The 13,407-nt window shown below is 34.4% G+C and overlaps 1 protein-coding gene across 2 annotated transcripts in view; it reads left to right on the top strand.

The window, feature by feature from the left end:
• tafa5b (TAFA chemokine like family member 5b) overlaps positions 1 to 13,407 on the top strand; it is a 72,267-nt gene that overhangs the window by 36,531 nt on the left and 22,329 nt on the right. For both annotated transcript variants that reach the window (XM_051098906.1, XM_051098907.1), the window contains exon 2: positions 11,778 to 11,927. In XM_051098906.1, coding sequence (XP_050954863.1) covers positions 11,778 to 11,927 — 150 coding nt within the window. The remainder of the gene's footprint in view (positions 1 to 11,777; positions 11,928 to 13,407) is intronic.

Below are 13,407 nucleotides of genomic sequence, written 5' to 3'. Positions count from 1 at the left end.
CTTGGTAGGCAGAAGAGACTTTAAAAAAACAATAAAAATCTTACTGCTCAAGAACTTTTGACTGGTAGTGCACATTATTTTGGATAAACAATATATTGATATATAATATCAAAATATTTTCTATCCAATTTTATTTTGTTCCTTTCAATAAAAGTGTGGTTATTTCATTGGCTTGTATTTTTTAAATTACAGTATCATTAATATTATTGAGTTAAAGGAGAAGACCGCTTCCAGAACAAAAATTTACAGATAATGTACTCACCCCTTTGTCATCCAAGATGTTCCTGTCTTTGTTTCTTCAGTTGTAAAGAAATTGTAAAGAAACCAGTTCAAGCCAGTTAGGGTATGTTGAAAAACTCCAATCGTATTGTCTCCCTCAACTTCAAAAATCATTTCAAAATCATCCTACATCGCTGCAGAAGTACCGACAGTTTTTGCAAAGTGAACATGCAAAGAAGATCAAACACCCTTAACAAAAAAGGTAAAACAGCAAAATGATTTTGAAGTTGAGGGAGAACAAGAGATGGGAGTTTTTCGACGTACCCTAACTGTTATGAACCGGAAAAAAACAGAGTTCGAGAATAAGACTAGACGAGCGTTTGACATCAAAAAGTATATAAATTGTATTATTTTTATGAAAATAACAGAACGTTTCACTAGATAAGACACTTCTTCCTCGGCTGGGATCGTTTACAACCGCATTTGGGATCGTTTGAAGCCGCATTTAAACTACATTTTGGAAGTTCAAACTTGGGGCACCATTGAAGTCCATTATATGGAGAAAAATGCTGAAATGTTTTCCTCAAAAAACATAATTTCTTTATGACTGAAGAAAGAAAGACATGAACATCTTGGATGACAAGGGGGTGAGTACATTATATGTAAATTTTGGTTCTGGAAGTGGACTTCTGGAAGTGGAAGAGGCAAAATTATGTTAAATTATTTAATAAAATAATAAACAATTATTAAAGTTTCAGTTTTTGGGGAAGTGCATCCAGATTTTTTCGGTTTCGGCCTGGAATTTTCATTTTGGTGCATCCCTAGAAATTAATGTTTTTATTTAGCGAGAATGCATTAAAAATATTTCTATTTCAAATAAATATTCTTCCTGTGAATTTTCTATCATCATCATCATCATCAACAACTGTTTTAAATAATAATAAATAATAAATGTTTCTTTTTCTTTCATTCAGAAAATTAGCATATGCAAATGATTTCTGTACTTTAATTTATAATATCATTTAACAAGATTACTGTTTTTACAGTGTTTTTGATCAAATATATGCAGCTTTGGTGAGAGATTTCTTCAAAAATATTTTACAAATCTTACCAACCCCAAAATTTGAACTGTGGTATATACAGTGCCCTCCACTAATATTGGCACCCTTGGTGAGGAAAGGCAGCTGTGAAAATAAATCTGCCTTCTGCCAAGAAATTCTTATGAGTAAGACATTTCTGAAGTATTTTCCCAGTCATATTTACATTTTTTTTTAGCACACCAGGGTGACTAGAAGCTTGAAATTGTCCAGCCATGACTTCCTATTCCACAGGATTATAAATATGAGGAACACAAAAGCCAAATTCCCTTAATCATCCATCACAAGAATAGTTCTGATGTGCAAAACAAGATTGAGCAGCTGTGAAATAGAAACGTGCTGGAAAAAATTAGCTAAAGCATTCAAAATCCCCATTTCCACCATCAGGGCAATAATTGAATCGTAGAACGAGGTAACAAATCTGCCTGGAAGATGACGTGTGTCTTTTTTGTCCTAATGCAGGGTGAGGAGGAGAGTTTGAGTGGCCAAAGATTAGTTGAATCTTGGTCAGAACGCCTAAAAAAAAATCAAACAGCCCCTTTATCACCACATGTTGTTCAGGAGGGTTTCAAGAAAAATCCTCCTCGCTCATCCAAAAACAAACTCATACGCAGTTGTCAGACACGACTGAAACTTCAAACAGGACTGGCTTCTGTGGTCAGATGAAATTAAAAAAGGTTTTTGGCAGCAAACCCACCAGATGGGTTTGGTGTAGACAGGGATAAAAAGTACCCCATGCCCATGGATAAATATGCTGCTGGGTCTTTAATGTTGTGGGCCAATTTTTCACCCGAAGGTCCTGGACGTCCACGGATTCTATCAAATGCCAACTGATAAAAAACCTAAACCTTTGTTTAGGTTTTGTAAAGCCTCTTAGAAATCGTATAATGGGCCGTGGCTGGATCTTTCATCAGGACAATGATCCAAAACTAACATCAAAATCAACACAAAAATGTGTCACGGAGCACAAAATGTAGCTCCTGCCATGGCCATAGTCCCCTGACATGAACCCTATAGAAAATGAGTGGGGAGAACTGAAGAACTAAAGATAAGTAGGACCAACATGGAGCTGGGAATCTGAAGGATCTGATGAAATGATCTCTGATCCCTTGTCAGGTGTTCTCCAAACTCATCAGGCATTATAGGAGAAAACTCAGAGACAATAATTGTGGACAAACTGAACTAGAGAAAAACGTTTATTTTATGAGATTTTCCCCTACTTTCCATTGTTTTACTTCAATGAAAGGTTTAGAATTTTGTGAGTTTTTTGAACGAAAGATCAAAAGGATAAACAATGCAGATTTATTTTTACAGCCACCTTTGGGTGCCAATATTATTGGAGGGCACTGAGGGCACTGGTGCGAGGACCCTGTCGGAATTGCTCAGATTCTTCTTTTTCTCCAAAATGAAGTGCATTTTTGAGGGCCTACACATGCTCGAAAACTCATTAAACTTTGCACACACCAAAAATGGTGAAAATTTACATCTCATATGGGTTTCAGGAGTGGGTGTGGCAAAATGGCTCAATAGCGCCACCTATAAGATTTCAACTAAGTGCCCCTTGAGCTATGTTTCACATACATTTACGTAATTCAGTAGACTACAAAGTCTGAAACCCAACAGGAAGTCTATTTTGAATTATCTCTGCAATTTTTATGCTGTTTTTGCCATTCTCAGGCATTGTATATAAACAAACTTCTAGAGATTTAAACAAATGAACACCAAATTTGGTCAGTCTAATCTAAAACTCTTTGTGACTTGAAATTGCGAAGATCTTGGGTTTTTGTTCGGCCTGACAAACTTTGATGTTTCGCCATGAAAAAGGGAGTTATTATAAATCAGTCCTGTCCTGAACACATGCCCATGAACATATTCAATTATAGTCATAGCGCCACCTGCTGGCAACAGGAAGTAACATGTTTTATGCTCTAATGAAGTCCTCACAGAGATTTAATGACATCAACATTATATTGGGCCGGTCCACTCTAAAGGCCTTTGTGATGTCAAATTGCGAAAATCGTGAGTTTTCGTTGAAGGGCGTGTCCGTGGCGGCCAGACAAATTTCGATGTTTCGCCATAAAACAGGAAGTTGTTATGTCTCATACAATGTTCCAAACAATGTTCGATACGAGTCCTGGTCTGAACACATCTAAAGGCCAATATTCTGTTATAATCATAGCGCCACCTGCTGGCAACAGGAAATAACTTGTTCTACACTAACTTAAATGTGCAATGTCAGATCTGCACTAAACTTCACGTTTAGTAAGAGTTCTGGCCTGAAGACATTTAAAGGCCAATATTCAGGTATAATCATAGCGCCACCTGTTGGCAACAGAATATGTCATGCTTTGCACCAACTTAAACATACCATGTTCAATCTGCACCAAACTTCATATGTTTGTTAAAAGTGCTGGCTTGAAGACATCTACATGCAAATATCCAGTTATAGTCATAGCGCCACCAGCTGGCAGCAGGAAGTTTGGCACATATAAATGACTTTGACATATTCCTCCTGTATTTACCACTTTAAATGCATACCATTCGCTGTTTTCCTAAAGCCACCAGGTGGTGGTGAACCTGGGTGTGAGGGCCCTTTCAATGCTGCTTACAGCTTTAATTTACTTTATTGTCTTTGTCTATGTTCTTTAATGTGTCTATAATGTAACTCTGTCACACAAGTTCTAACAAAACTGTGTGATTTTTAGATTACACAGTAATCTAGCAACACCAGAAAAACAAAATAGTTCCTGCATTTGATATATGTGTGATGCAAAACATGGTTTTGTCATCATTTCTTTCAGACTGTGGTGACAATTCAATAGTCGGAAATCATTTTGAAACTTTTTGTATTCGCAATGCATTCTTAACTGCAGATGAAAGCAACATTTGCAAATATTTATTATAATAACTGAGCACATATTACTTTTTTATCTGATAGCCTGATGCATTTGGAGAGAAAATGGAAGCAGTAAGAAATCCAAAATGATTCCTCTGTACATAAACGTTTATTTTTCACTCCCGTAGCCCGTTTTGTCCCACGTCTGCAGAATCAGAGAGCTTATTTTGAAGAATACATTATTCAATTCAGAGCAACTTTGATAACGAGGAGTTTCCACCCACATCGCCGCACTCATTCCCCGCCAGTCGCGCTCGCGTCGTATTCTGTGATGATGTAATGCCGAAGTATCTGCCCTGTCATATCAACCATTCCACTTTATCCAGAGCTTCACTTCCATTCGGAGTTTTTGAAGAGAGAAAAAGTCGACGTACAGCTATTAGAGCAGACACCAGAGCAATGCCTTCTGATTCTTGTAACTCAGAGGAATGCTGATATTTGATTTTGCCGAGCGAGAGAGAGAGCAGGGGAGTGAGAAATGATGTCTGGAGAAGAGGAAAACAGATCGAGAGGGGGGAAAAAAATCAAATCACCTCTTGAAAATGTTCCAATAATCACTGAAGCGCTCCAGCAACCGAGTTGGCCAAAAATAGATTGAATTGAAAGTTCTCTTGGTATTTTATGATGGGAGTTGCTTGCAACAAGGGTCGTCGGGAGAACTTTCCTTCAGATTCTTTTGTGTTTATTTTGGCAGTTTTGACAAACCCCCCAATATTTTTGTCTCAGTTTCAAACACAGCCTGAAATAGTGGGTGTAATAAAAGGTGATGGGCTTGCATCGCATTCTGATGAATCGGTGATGGGCTGAGAGCGAGGACTACGTGTGCCTTTGAAAGTTATGGCTAGCCACCTAGAGCAAACAGATTTCCAGCTATGCTCATAAATGTAAAAAAAAGAAACCGGCTGTATTTATGTGTTGAAAACTGATATGCAAACCGAACCAATCTGGCCTGGATGTGCTTTTACGTTCAGTACCTCTGTACCGCGTCTGTGACAGTGGAAGCGCCATCCATCATCGTTTGTGTTGGAGCTCATGCATGTTTGGTCAGATGAACCGTTTCACACACTGTAGATCAAACTTGAGCTGGATACATATACAGACGTTCAGGTAATTTTACATGTCAATAACTCCGCCGGCCGCCGTATCAAGCTGAGAAGATGCTGTAATCCATCATGTGCTACAGACAAACACCTTCATATGTCACTCACGGCTACACTAGATCACAGCGGCTCTGAGAGCGCATACCGCTAATGATTGCAATACTCAGACGTGCTTCTCTGATTGGACGCTTTTTTCTGTGGTGAACATAATTGTCTCTATCTGTAGCGTAGATGGGGGTTTAAAGCGCCCATATCACAAAGAATCAAATTTTCCTTGATCTTCTGAGATAAAAGTGATTGAAGTGCTATGAAACATACTGTAACTCGGAGAACTCAAATCTCCTCTGGCACGAGAGAGAGTTTATTTAGTTATTGTATTTAATTACTGGTTGTGGATTACAATTTACTTTTAACAATATCATGATCATTTGAGACTGATCTGTTTATGTGGCATATTTTAGTTTGAACTGTAACTCAAACCTCCCCAGGAAATAGTATTTTATTTTATTTTATTTTATTTTTTCTGGATGTGGAGTTTACAAAACCCTGTCATTGAAGCAGTTAAACACAATTTTTTTTAATTTTTTTTTGGGACTCAAATCCATGCTTTATCGGTCAGCTACAGAAACAGTTAAAAACAGATTGTTCAATTATAAGGACCAGAGAGAGGAGTAGAAATGGTAGGCAAAAGCTAAATTCTGACAGTTTCTGAAGATCTAAAGGCAATAAATAATAATAAATAATTGATTTATCATTGATATTTTTAATTATACATGAATAATATTAATACTTATTAGTATAATTACTTATTAGCTACTTATTATTATTTTGTAATAATATACTTATTTTTTTGCCCTAAAATAATAATAATAATAATAATAATAATAATAATAATAATTATTATTATTATTATTATTATTTTCTATACTATTTAGTAGAAATGGTAGCAAATTCTGACTGTTTCTGATGACCTAAAGGCAAAAATAAATAAATAAATAAATAATAGAAAAAAATAAAATAATTAATATTATTTTGTTTTTTTTATTATTATTAATATTAATATTTTGATATTTGAAAGATTGATATTTTAATTGTAACAGTTATAATAGTTATTTTTTTAAATAATTGCTATACTTATTATTACTTATTATTTATTTATTTATTATTATTTTTTACATTCCTGTTCCGTTTAGTAGGAATGGTAGTGTAAAGTTAAATAAGCTAAATTCTGACTGTTTCTGATGAAAAAACTTAAATAAATTATTATTAATAATAATAATAATAATAATTATATATATATATATATATATATATATATATATTTTTTTTTTTTTTTTTTTTTCTTCATTCAAAATTTTTGTTATTATTGATATTTGTATTTATATATTAATAATATTAATAAAATTATTTTTTTGTTTGTTTTTAATAATTACTATACTTAGATTATTATCATTATTATTATTATGGTTTGCTATTAATCTATGTAAATTCTGACTGTTTCTGGTGAACTAAAGGCAAATATATATATATATATATATATATATATATATATATATAAATTATTAATATTATGTTATTTTATTCTATTTTTATCATTGATATTTTACATGTATGTATAATTTTACAAATATACATTAATAATAGTTATTATTATTTATATTTCTAAATAATTACTATACTTATTTTAAGTATTTTAAGTTTTTTTATTACCTAATTATTATTATTATTATTATTATTTTATTTAGTAGAAATGGTAGTGAAAAGCTAAATTCTGATTGTTTCTGATGACCTAAAGGCAATAAATAAATAATTTTCTTTATTCTATTTTTGTTATTATTAATATTTGTAATATTATACAACAGTAACTATTTTAATAGTGATTATTATTCATATTTTTTGTATTTACTGTACTTATTTTTTGCCCTAAGACTTGCATTGTAGTTTTATTATTTATGTATTTTTTTATTATACATTAATTATAATGACAATGATAATAATAATCTTTTTGTTTAAAGGTTGAAATTGTGAAATGACCTTACTGAATGTATGTTAATAACAAAACAATCAGTTCGATTCCTAAAAGAGACAGATTGCGCATTGACACGCACACTCTTTATGATCAGTGGCAGTGGTTAGATTAATATGTTTTTGTCTTGCGGGTAATAACATGACCAGTTGTGACCGACTGCCTGTTGAAAGCCTGGCAATGGATAACCTAATTATATACATAAGCATTTCTTTGTGAGGGGGTTGGGGGTGTTGAGGTGTCCTGACGCTGGATTAATCATCATCAAACATAAGCGCTCTCTCAAGAGGTTGTACGCTGCTTAGCTGTCTGGACTCACGGTGGGGTTTGTGGAAGATCTGCAGCCCACCCTGATACATCAAGCTTTTTTCCGCTGACATGTCACCGCTAGGACATGATTCACCGTCGCAAGTCCATATCCAGCATATTGCACTGGCTTGATGAGAGCACGTATATAGATTCCTGTTTATGCAGGTGCAGGATAATAGAGGAACATTGAACAATGGCTGCAGTGTGCAGCTTCAGCAGAACTTGGTCCCCATCAGTCTGCTAACAAGGGTGATGCCTCAGTCTACAATATTAGTAGGGAAACTCACAGCTCAGCACCAGAAAAATCCATTTATTCTGTCAAAGCTGTGGGCTAGTTACACATACAGTGTGCTGCGGTGCTTATACGGGAGACACAGGTTCAAATCTGGTCTGCAACATGTTACGATTCTTTTCTACTTTCTGCTTATTTACAATCTTTCTGCTTTCCTTTATTTATTTATTTATTTATTGTACGTCATGTATGACTTGTACCCATAATGTTTTCAAAAGATGGCAGTTTGAGGACTTCTTTTTGACATAAGTATATATTAAAGTATATCAAAAGAATTAAGATATTCACTTTGATTTAATAATGGAGAAAATACTGCACCTTTAAACTTAACCACATTCCTCATCCCTGCTCATCTCTCACCATTTCTGCTAGTTATGCTATCAAATCATGCACCATGCTATTACTTTTCTTAGCAATCAGACATTATTTTCATCTGCCAGATGATAATTGAGCAAAAGAAAAAAAAATCCATATGTTACATTGAACAAGGGACCTGAGTTGGGCACAATTTAGGGATAAACTGTGATTGCCATTTAAAATGCTGTTTTGAAAATTCAAAAATTATATATTGTGTTATACATATTAATTATATCTTAATTTATATATATGACTATATTACTAGTATTAATATTACAAATTATCATTATTATTATTAATAAAGTATAATAATAAAAAACTTAAATTGAAATGTTAAAAATAAGAAATTTTACTAATTGTATTTCTTAATATTTAATTATAAAAAGAGTGCACAATTATTTTACAGTACAGTTGTAAAAATGAAAATATTAACATTTCTCTACTTTCGTTTATAAGCGTTTCTTATTACTTGTTGCGTTCCCAAATGCACTTAAAGGGACAGTTCATCCAAAAATGAAAATTCTGTCATCATTTATTCACCCTCCAGTTGTTCTAAACCTGTACCTTTCTTTAGAATATATTTTGAAGAATGTGGGTAACCATTTTTTTCTGGTCCCCGTTGACATCTATTGTATTTTTTCATGAGAGAATTTAAATTTTTGGTCAATTGAACCATTATGCGACTCAAACTAAGAGCAGAAGCAGAGAAGAGTCTGTGTGACTAGTGTTCATTTTGTCAGCCATTTTTAAATTTAGTCTTAGTCTGTTGTTATTCTATTTAATCATCCTTGTCCTGTTTTTGTTTTGTTTTGTCAAATTTTGGTTGAATACGTTTCTCAGCATTTTAGCCTAGTGTTAGTCAATGAAAACTCACATTTTCGTCATGTTGAATAATGGTTGAACTGATAAACTGAAAATATTTTTGCAATTATAAATGGAATGATTGTTCTGATTTGAATTTTTTTTTATTTTTTATTTGAAAAAGGTTTTATATTTTAGTTATTGCACCAATAAGCACAAATCAATAGAATGTGAACTCATACACAAAGAAAGATATGCTCTGTCGTTATTATGAAAACTGGTAAAAACAAACAAAAATATTGTTTGACTGTAAATGAAGAGCGAGTGTATGTGCGTGGTTGCCAGATTGCAAAAATTAAGCAAAACCTCAGCAGGAAATCTATCCTTTAACATAGTGTTTTCCAACCACTGTGTCATAGCTGGTGTCAGGTGTGGTGCAGAAAATTATCAGTGCGCAATTATCATTTTAAATCAGTGCTATTGGTCATTGTTGTGTGCGTTTGTGGGTTTTTACAAATATTTAACCAATGAAGAGCTTTCAAAAGAGCTTTTTTAAAATACATTTTAGTCTCTTCTTTTATCATGAATGATATTGCATGTCGATATAGTCACAGTTACTGATTATTGACCTTATTGTTGCCTCGTTTTATTGCTTTATTTAAGTCATGGAAAAAAAGCTGGCCATCCAATGTTTTTTGCCATAATGTTCGTCAATTAAATTAACACTACTGTCACTTTTGATCCATTTAATGCAGTGCATCTTTGCTGAGTTCATAGTCTCATGTCTTGTAAATATTGTATGGCTATTGTTTAGAAGCGCTTATTTTTATGATACTTTTTGGTCATGTTTGAATGCGAGTGCCTCTGATTTTCATTTTAAGAAAAATGGAAAAGAGCAGCATGAACATTCTGCAAAATCTCTCATTTGAAGTTTCATGAAAGACAGTCAGTCATGAGTTTGAAACAACATAGGGTTGAGTAAATGATGACAAAAAATAATTTCTAGGTGAATTATTCCTTTAATTTTGCCAATTTAAACTGACATCTCACATGTAGAAATTCCAGCTTACTTGTGTGTGGTGTTTTCAGATCATTGTCAGCGATTTTGCAATGAAGAAAAATCGCATCGTGGTTGCCAGATTGCAAAAAATTAAGCAAAAGCCTGGGCAGAAAATCTATCCTTTTAACAAAGAAGCTCTGCTTTGGGGATTTGAACTCTTGATATCTGGTAACCGCACACATAAACGCTCACATAGTAGAGGCACACACAGCAGTTTGCAATAATATTTTGTCTCCTTTTTTCAACGAAAATAAAAAGAGGTTTTTGTGTAGTTTTCATTTTTTAAATACATTTTAGTCTCGTCTTTTATTGTCAATGATACTGCATGTTGATGTAGTCACAGTTATCATTTACTGACCTTATTGTCATATCTTGTTTTACTCATGGGAAAACAGCTCATGAACGAACATTTTTCGTCATAGTTTTTGTTAATGAAATGAACACTACTGTCACTTTTGATCAATTTAATGCAATGCATCCTTGCTGAATAAAAGTATTAATTCTATTATAGCTATTATATAGTTTCAGAAGTGCTTGTATTATTTTTCTGATCACATTTAATTGCAAGTGCCTCTGATTTTCATTTCATTTCATTGTAGTTCCAGGAAAGACAGTCCATCATGAGTTTGAAACAACATAGGGTTGAGTAAATGATGACAAAATATTAATTTCTGGGTGAATTATTCCTTTAATTATGCAGATTTAAACAGACATCTCACATGTAGATTCGCTAAACTCCAGCTTACTTGTTTGTTGTGTTTTCAGATCATTGTCAGTGATTTTGCAATGAAGAGCAATCGCATGCGTGTGGTTGCCAGATTGCAAATTAATTTCTGGGTGAATTAGTCCTTTAACTTTGCCAATTTAAACAGACATCTCACATGGAGATTGCTAAACCCCTGCGAGCACATGCACAGGGTTGCCAGATTGCAAAAATGAACAAAGAACTGATTTGGGCATTTGAACTTTTGATATCTGGCAACCGCACACATGACTGCTTACATAGTGGAGGCACATACAGCAGTCTGCAATAATATTGTGTCTTCTTTTTTCGACAAAATTAAAAAGAGATTTTTGTATAGTTTTTTCTTATTAAAATACATTTTAGCGTCGTCTTTTATCATCAACTATATTGCATGTTGATATAAGTGACTTTAGGAAAAAAGCTCAACCAACATTTTTTGCTATAGTTTTCGTTAACAATTGATGTGATGAATTTACATTTACTTTGAACCCAGCTTCAAGACACTGAAAACATCAGATCATGAGCTGCATGCCTATAAATAAACACAGTGCTGCGCTTCACTCTGAAACATGCAGCGCGCAGTTTTTTAAATAAATTGCAGCCTTTTTCCGATTAATCACACAGCCCAAGACCTGAGCCATATTTAGGGATTACAATTACTGACTAGGGCCAGTAACCACCTAGCAACCACCAAGAAAACCCTAGCGACCGCATGAAAACATGCTAAAACCACTTAGGAACACCCTGGCAACCAGCCACATCATACCAGCACTGTAGCAGGGAATCTGGCACCATTTCCTTAAAGATTTGATTGTCATCCTGGTGGTTTCGAAAGCCCAGCTGACATTTCTCTAAACTTTTTGTCCTTCATTCAGGTCAGCTGGTGGCAGGTACATGTGAAATCGTGACTCTGGACAGGGACAGCAGTCAGCCAAGGAGGACCATCGCCCGGCAGACGGCCAGGTGTGCCTGCAGGAAGGGCCAGATTGCCGGCACTACCAGAGCCAGTCCAGCATGTGTGGATGGTAAGAATGAGGAGGGGCTGAGGTGGGACTCATCCAGGCTTTGGTGCCACTGCCTCTAAGCCCACCAGAGCATCCAGAGCTTGGGCTTTCAGATTCCAGTCTGATCCATGAGATTACGCTGCTCAGTGAGTGTGGCTGAAGTGTCACTCACAGGATTTGGGATGTTGCTGCAGGTTTCATCAGTGCCTCAGGTCACGTGTGCGGAATGTGTTACGAGGTGACGGACGCTGGGGAAATTTAGAGTTGGTGAGATTAGCTCCATGCTGCTGTGTGTTATTTAAATAGCAAACTTCTGTAAACACAAATGACAAGTGAATCTTGACTACAGGTTGTCATATGAACAAACTCGAGTTTCTCAAATCTTTAAGTACACGAAGCTGCATTTCGAGTCCAACATGACTGAAAGAGTTGCAGTTCAGGAAGTGAATCAGATGTTAATGATTCAATGAGTTCATTAGATCAAAGATTCATCAGACTGATTCAAACTAGTTAATCTTTTTGAGTGATTCATTAAAAGAGTCATTTGTTTATGAGTCAGATCATGTTTGTTGAATTGGATGTCTGTTTTTGTTAATACCAAACTTTTGCAAACACAAATGACAACTGAATCTTGTTTCTAAAATCTTTAAGTAAGTGAATCAGACATTCATTCAGTGAATCAGATTTTAATGAATACTCAGTCATAATCATTGAGTTCATTAAGTCAGGGATTCATCAGACAGATTCAAACCAGTGAGTCTTTTTGAGTGTTTCATTAAAATAACTAGCTCATCTTCTGCAAAGTAAATCTTGCTTATGTAAGTTTCTAAAATATTTAAACACACAAAGCTTCATTTCAAGTTCCAACATGACTGAAAGAGTGCCAGTTCAGTAAATGAGTCACATGTTAAGTGACTGAAGTGAAAGATTTGTCAGAATGATTCAAACCAGTATGTTTTTGAGTGATTCCATAAAAGAACTGAGTCATTAGTGTCATTTGTTTATGAATTGGAGTATGTTAGCTGAATTGGCCGTATGTCTTTGTTAAATACCAAATTATTAAAAAACGAAATGACAAATGAACTTTGCTTCTGAAATATTCAGATCTTAGCTGCATTTTGAGTCCAACATGACTGAAATGTTGCAGTCCAGTTAGTGAATCGGATGTTCATTCAGTGAATTAGATGTTAATGAGTACTCTGACAGAATCATTGAGTTTAATAAGTCAGGGATTCATCAGACTGATTCAGACCAGTAAGTCTTTTTGAGTGATTCATTAAAAGAACTGGTTCATCTTGCCTAGTTTTTCAAAAGAACAAACTTAATTTAAGTTTCTAAAATATTTGAATACACAAAGCTTCATTTCAAGTTCAAACGTGACTGAAAGATTTGCGGTTCAGTAAATGGGTCAGATGTTAAGTAACCAATCTAATGGATTCAGTGAGTTCATTAAGTGAAGGATGTGTCAGACTGATTCAAACGAATACGTCTTTTTGAGCAA

The sequence above is a fragment of the Labeo rohita genome, chromosome 25 (assembly GCF_022985175.1).
Source record: "Labeo rohita strain BAU-BD-2019 chromosome 25, IGBB_LRoh.1.0, whole genome shotgun sequence".
Classification (NCBI taxonomy): domain Eukaryota; kingdom Metazoa; phylum Chordata; class Actinopteri; order Cypriniformes; family Cyprinidae; genus Labeo; species Labeo rohita.
The sequence above is the reverse complement of the archived record's forward strand: the minus strand, read 5'-3'. Positions and strand labels throughout refer to the sequence as shown.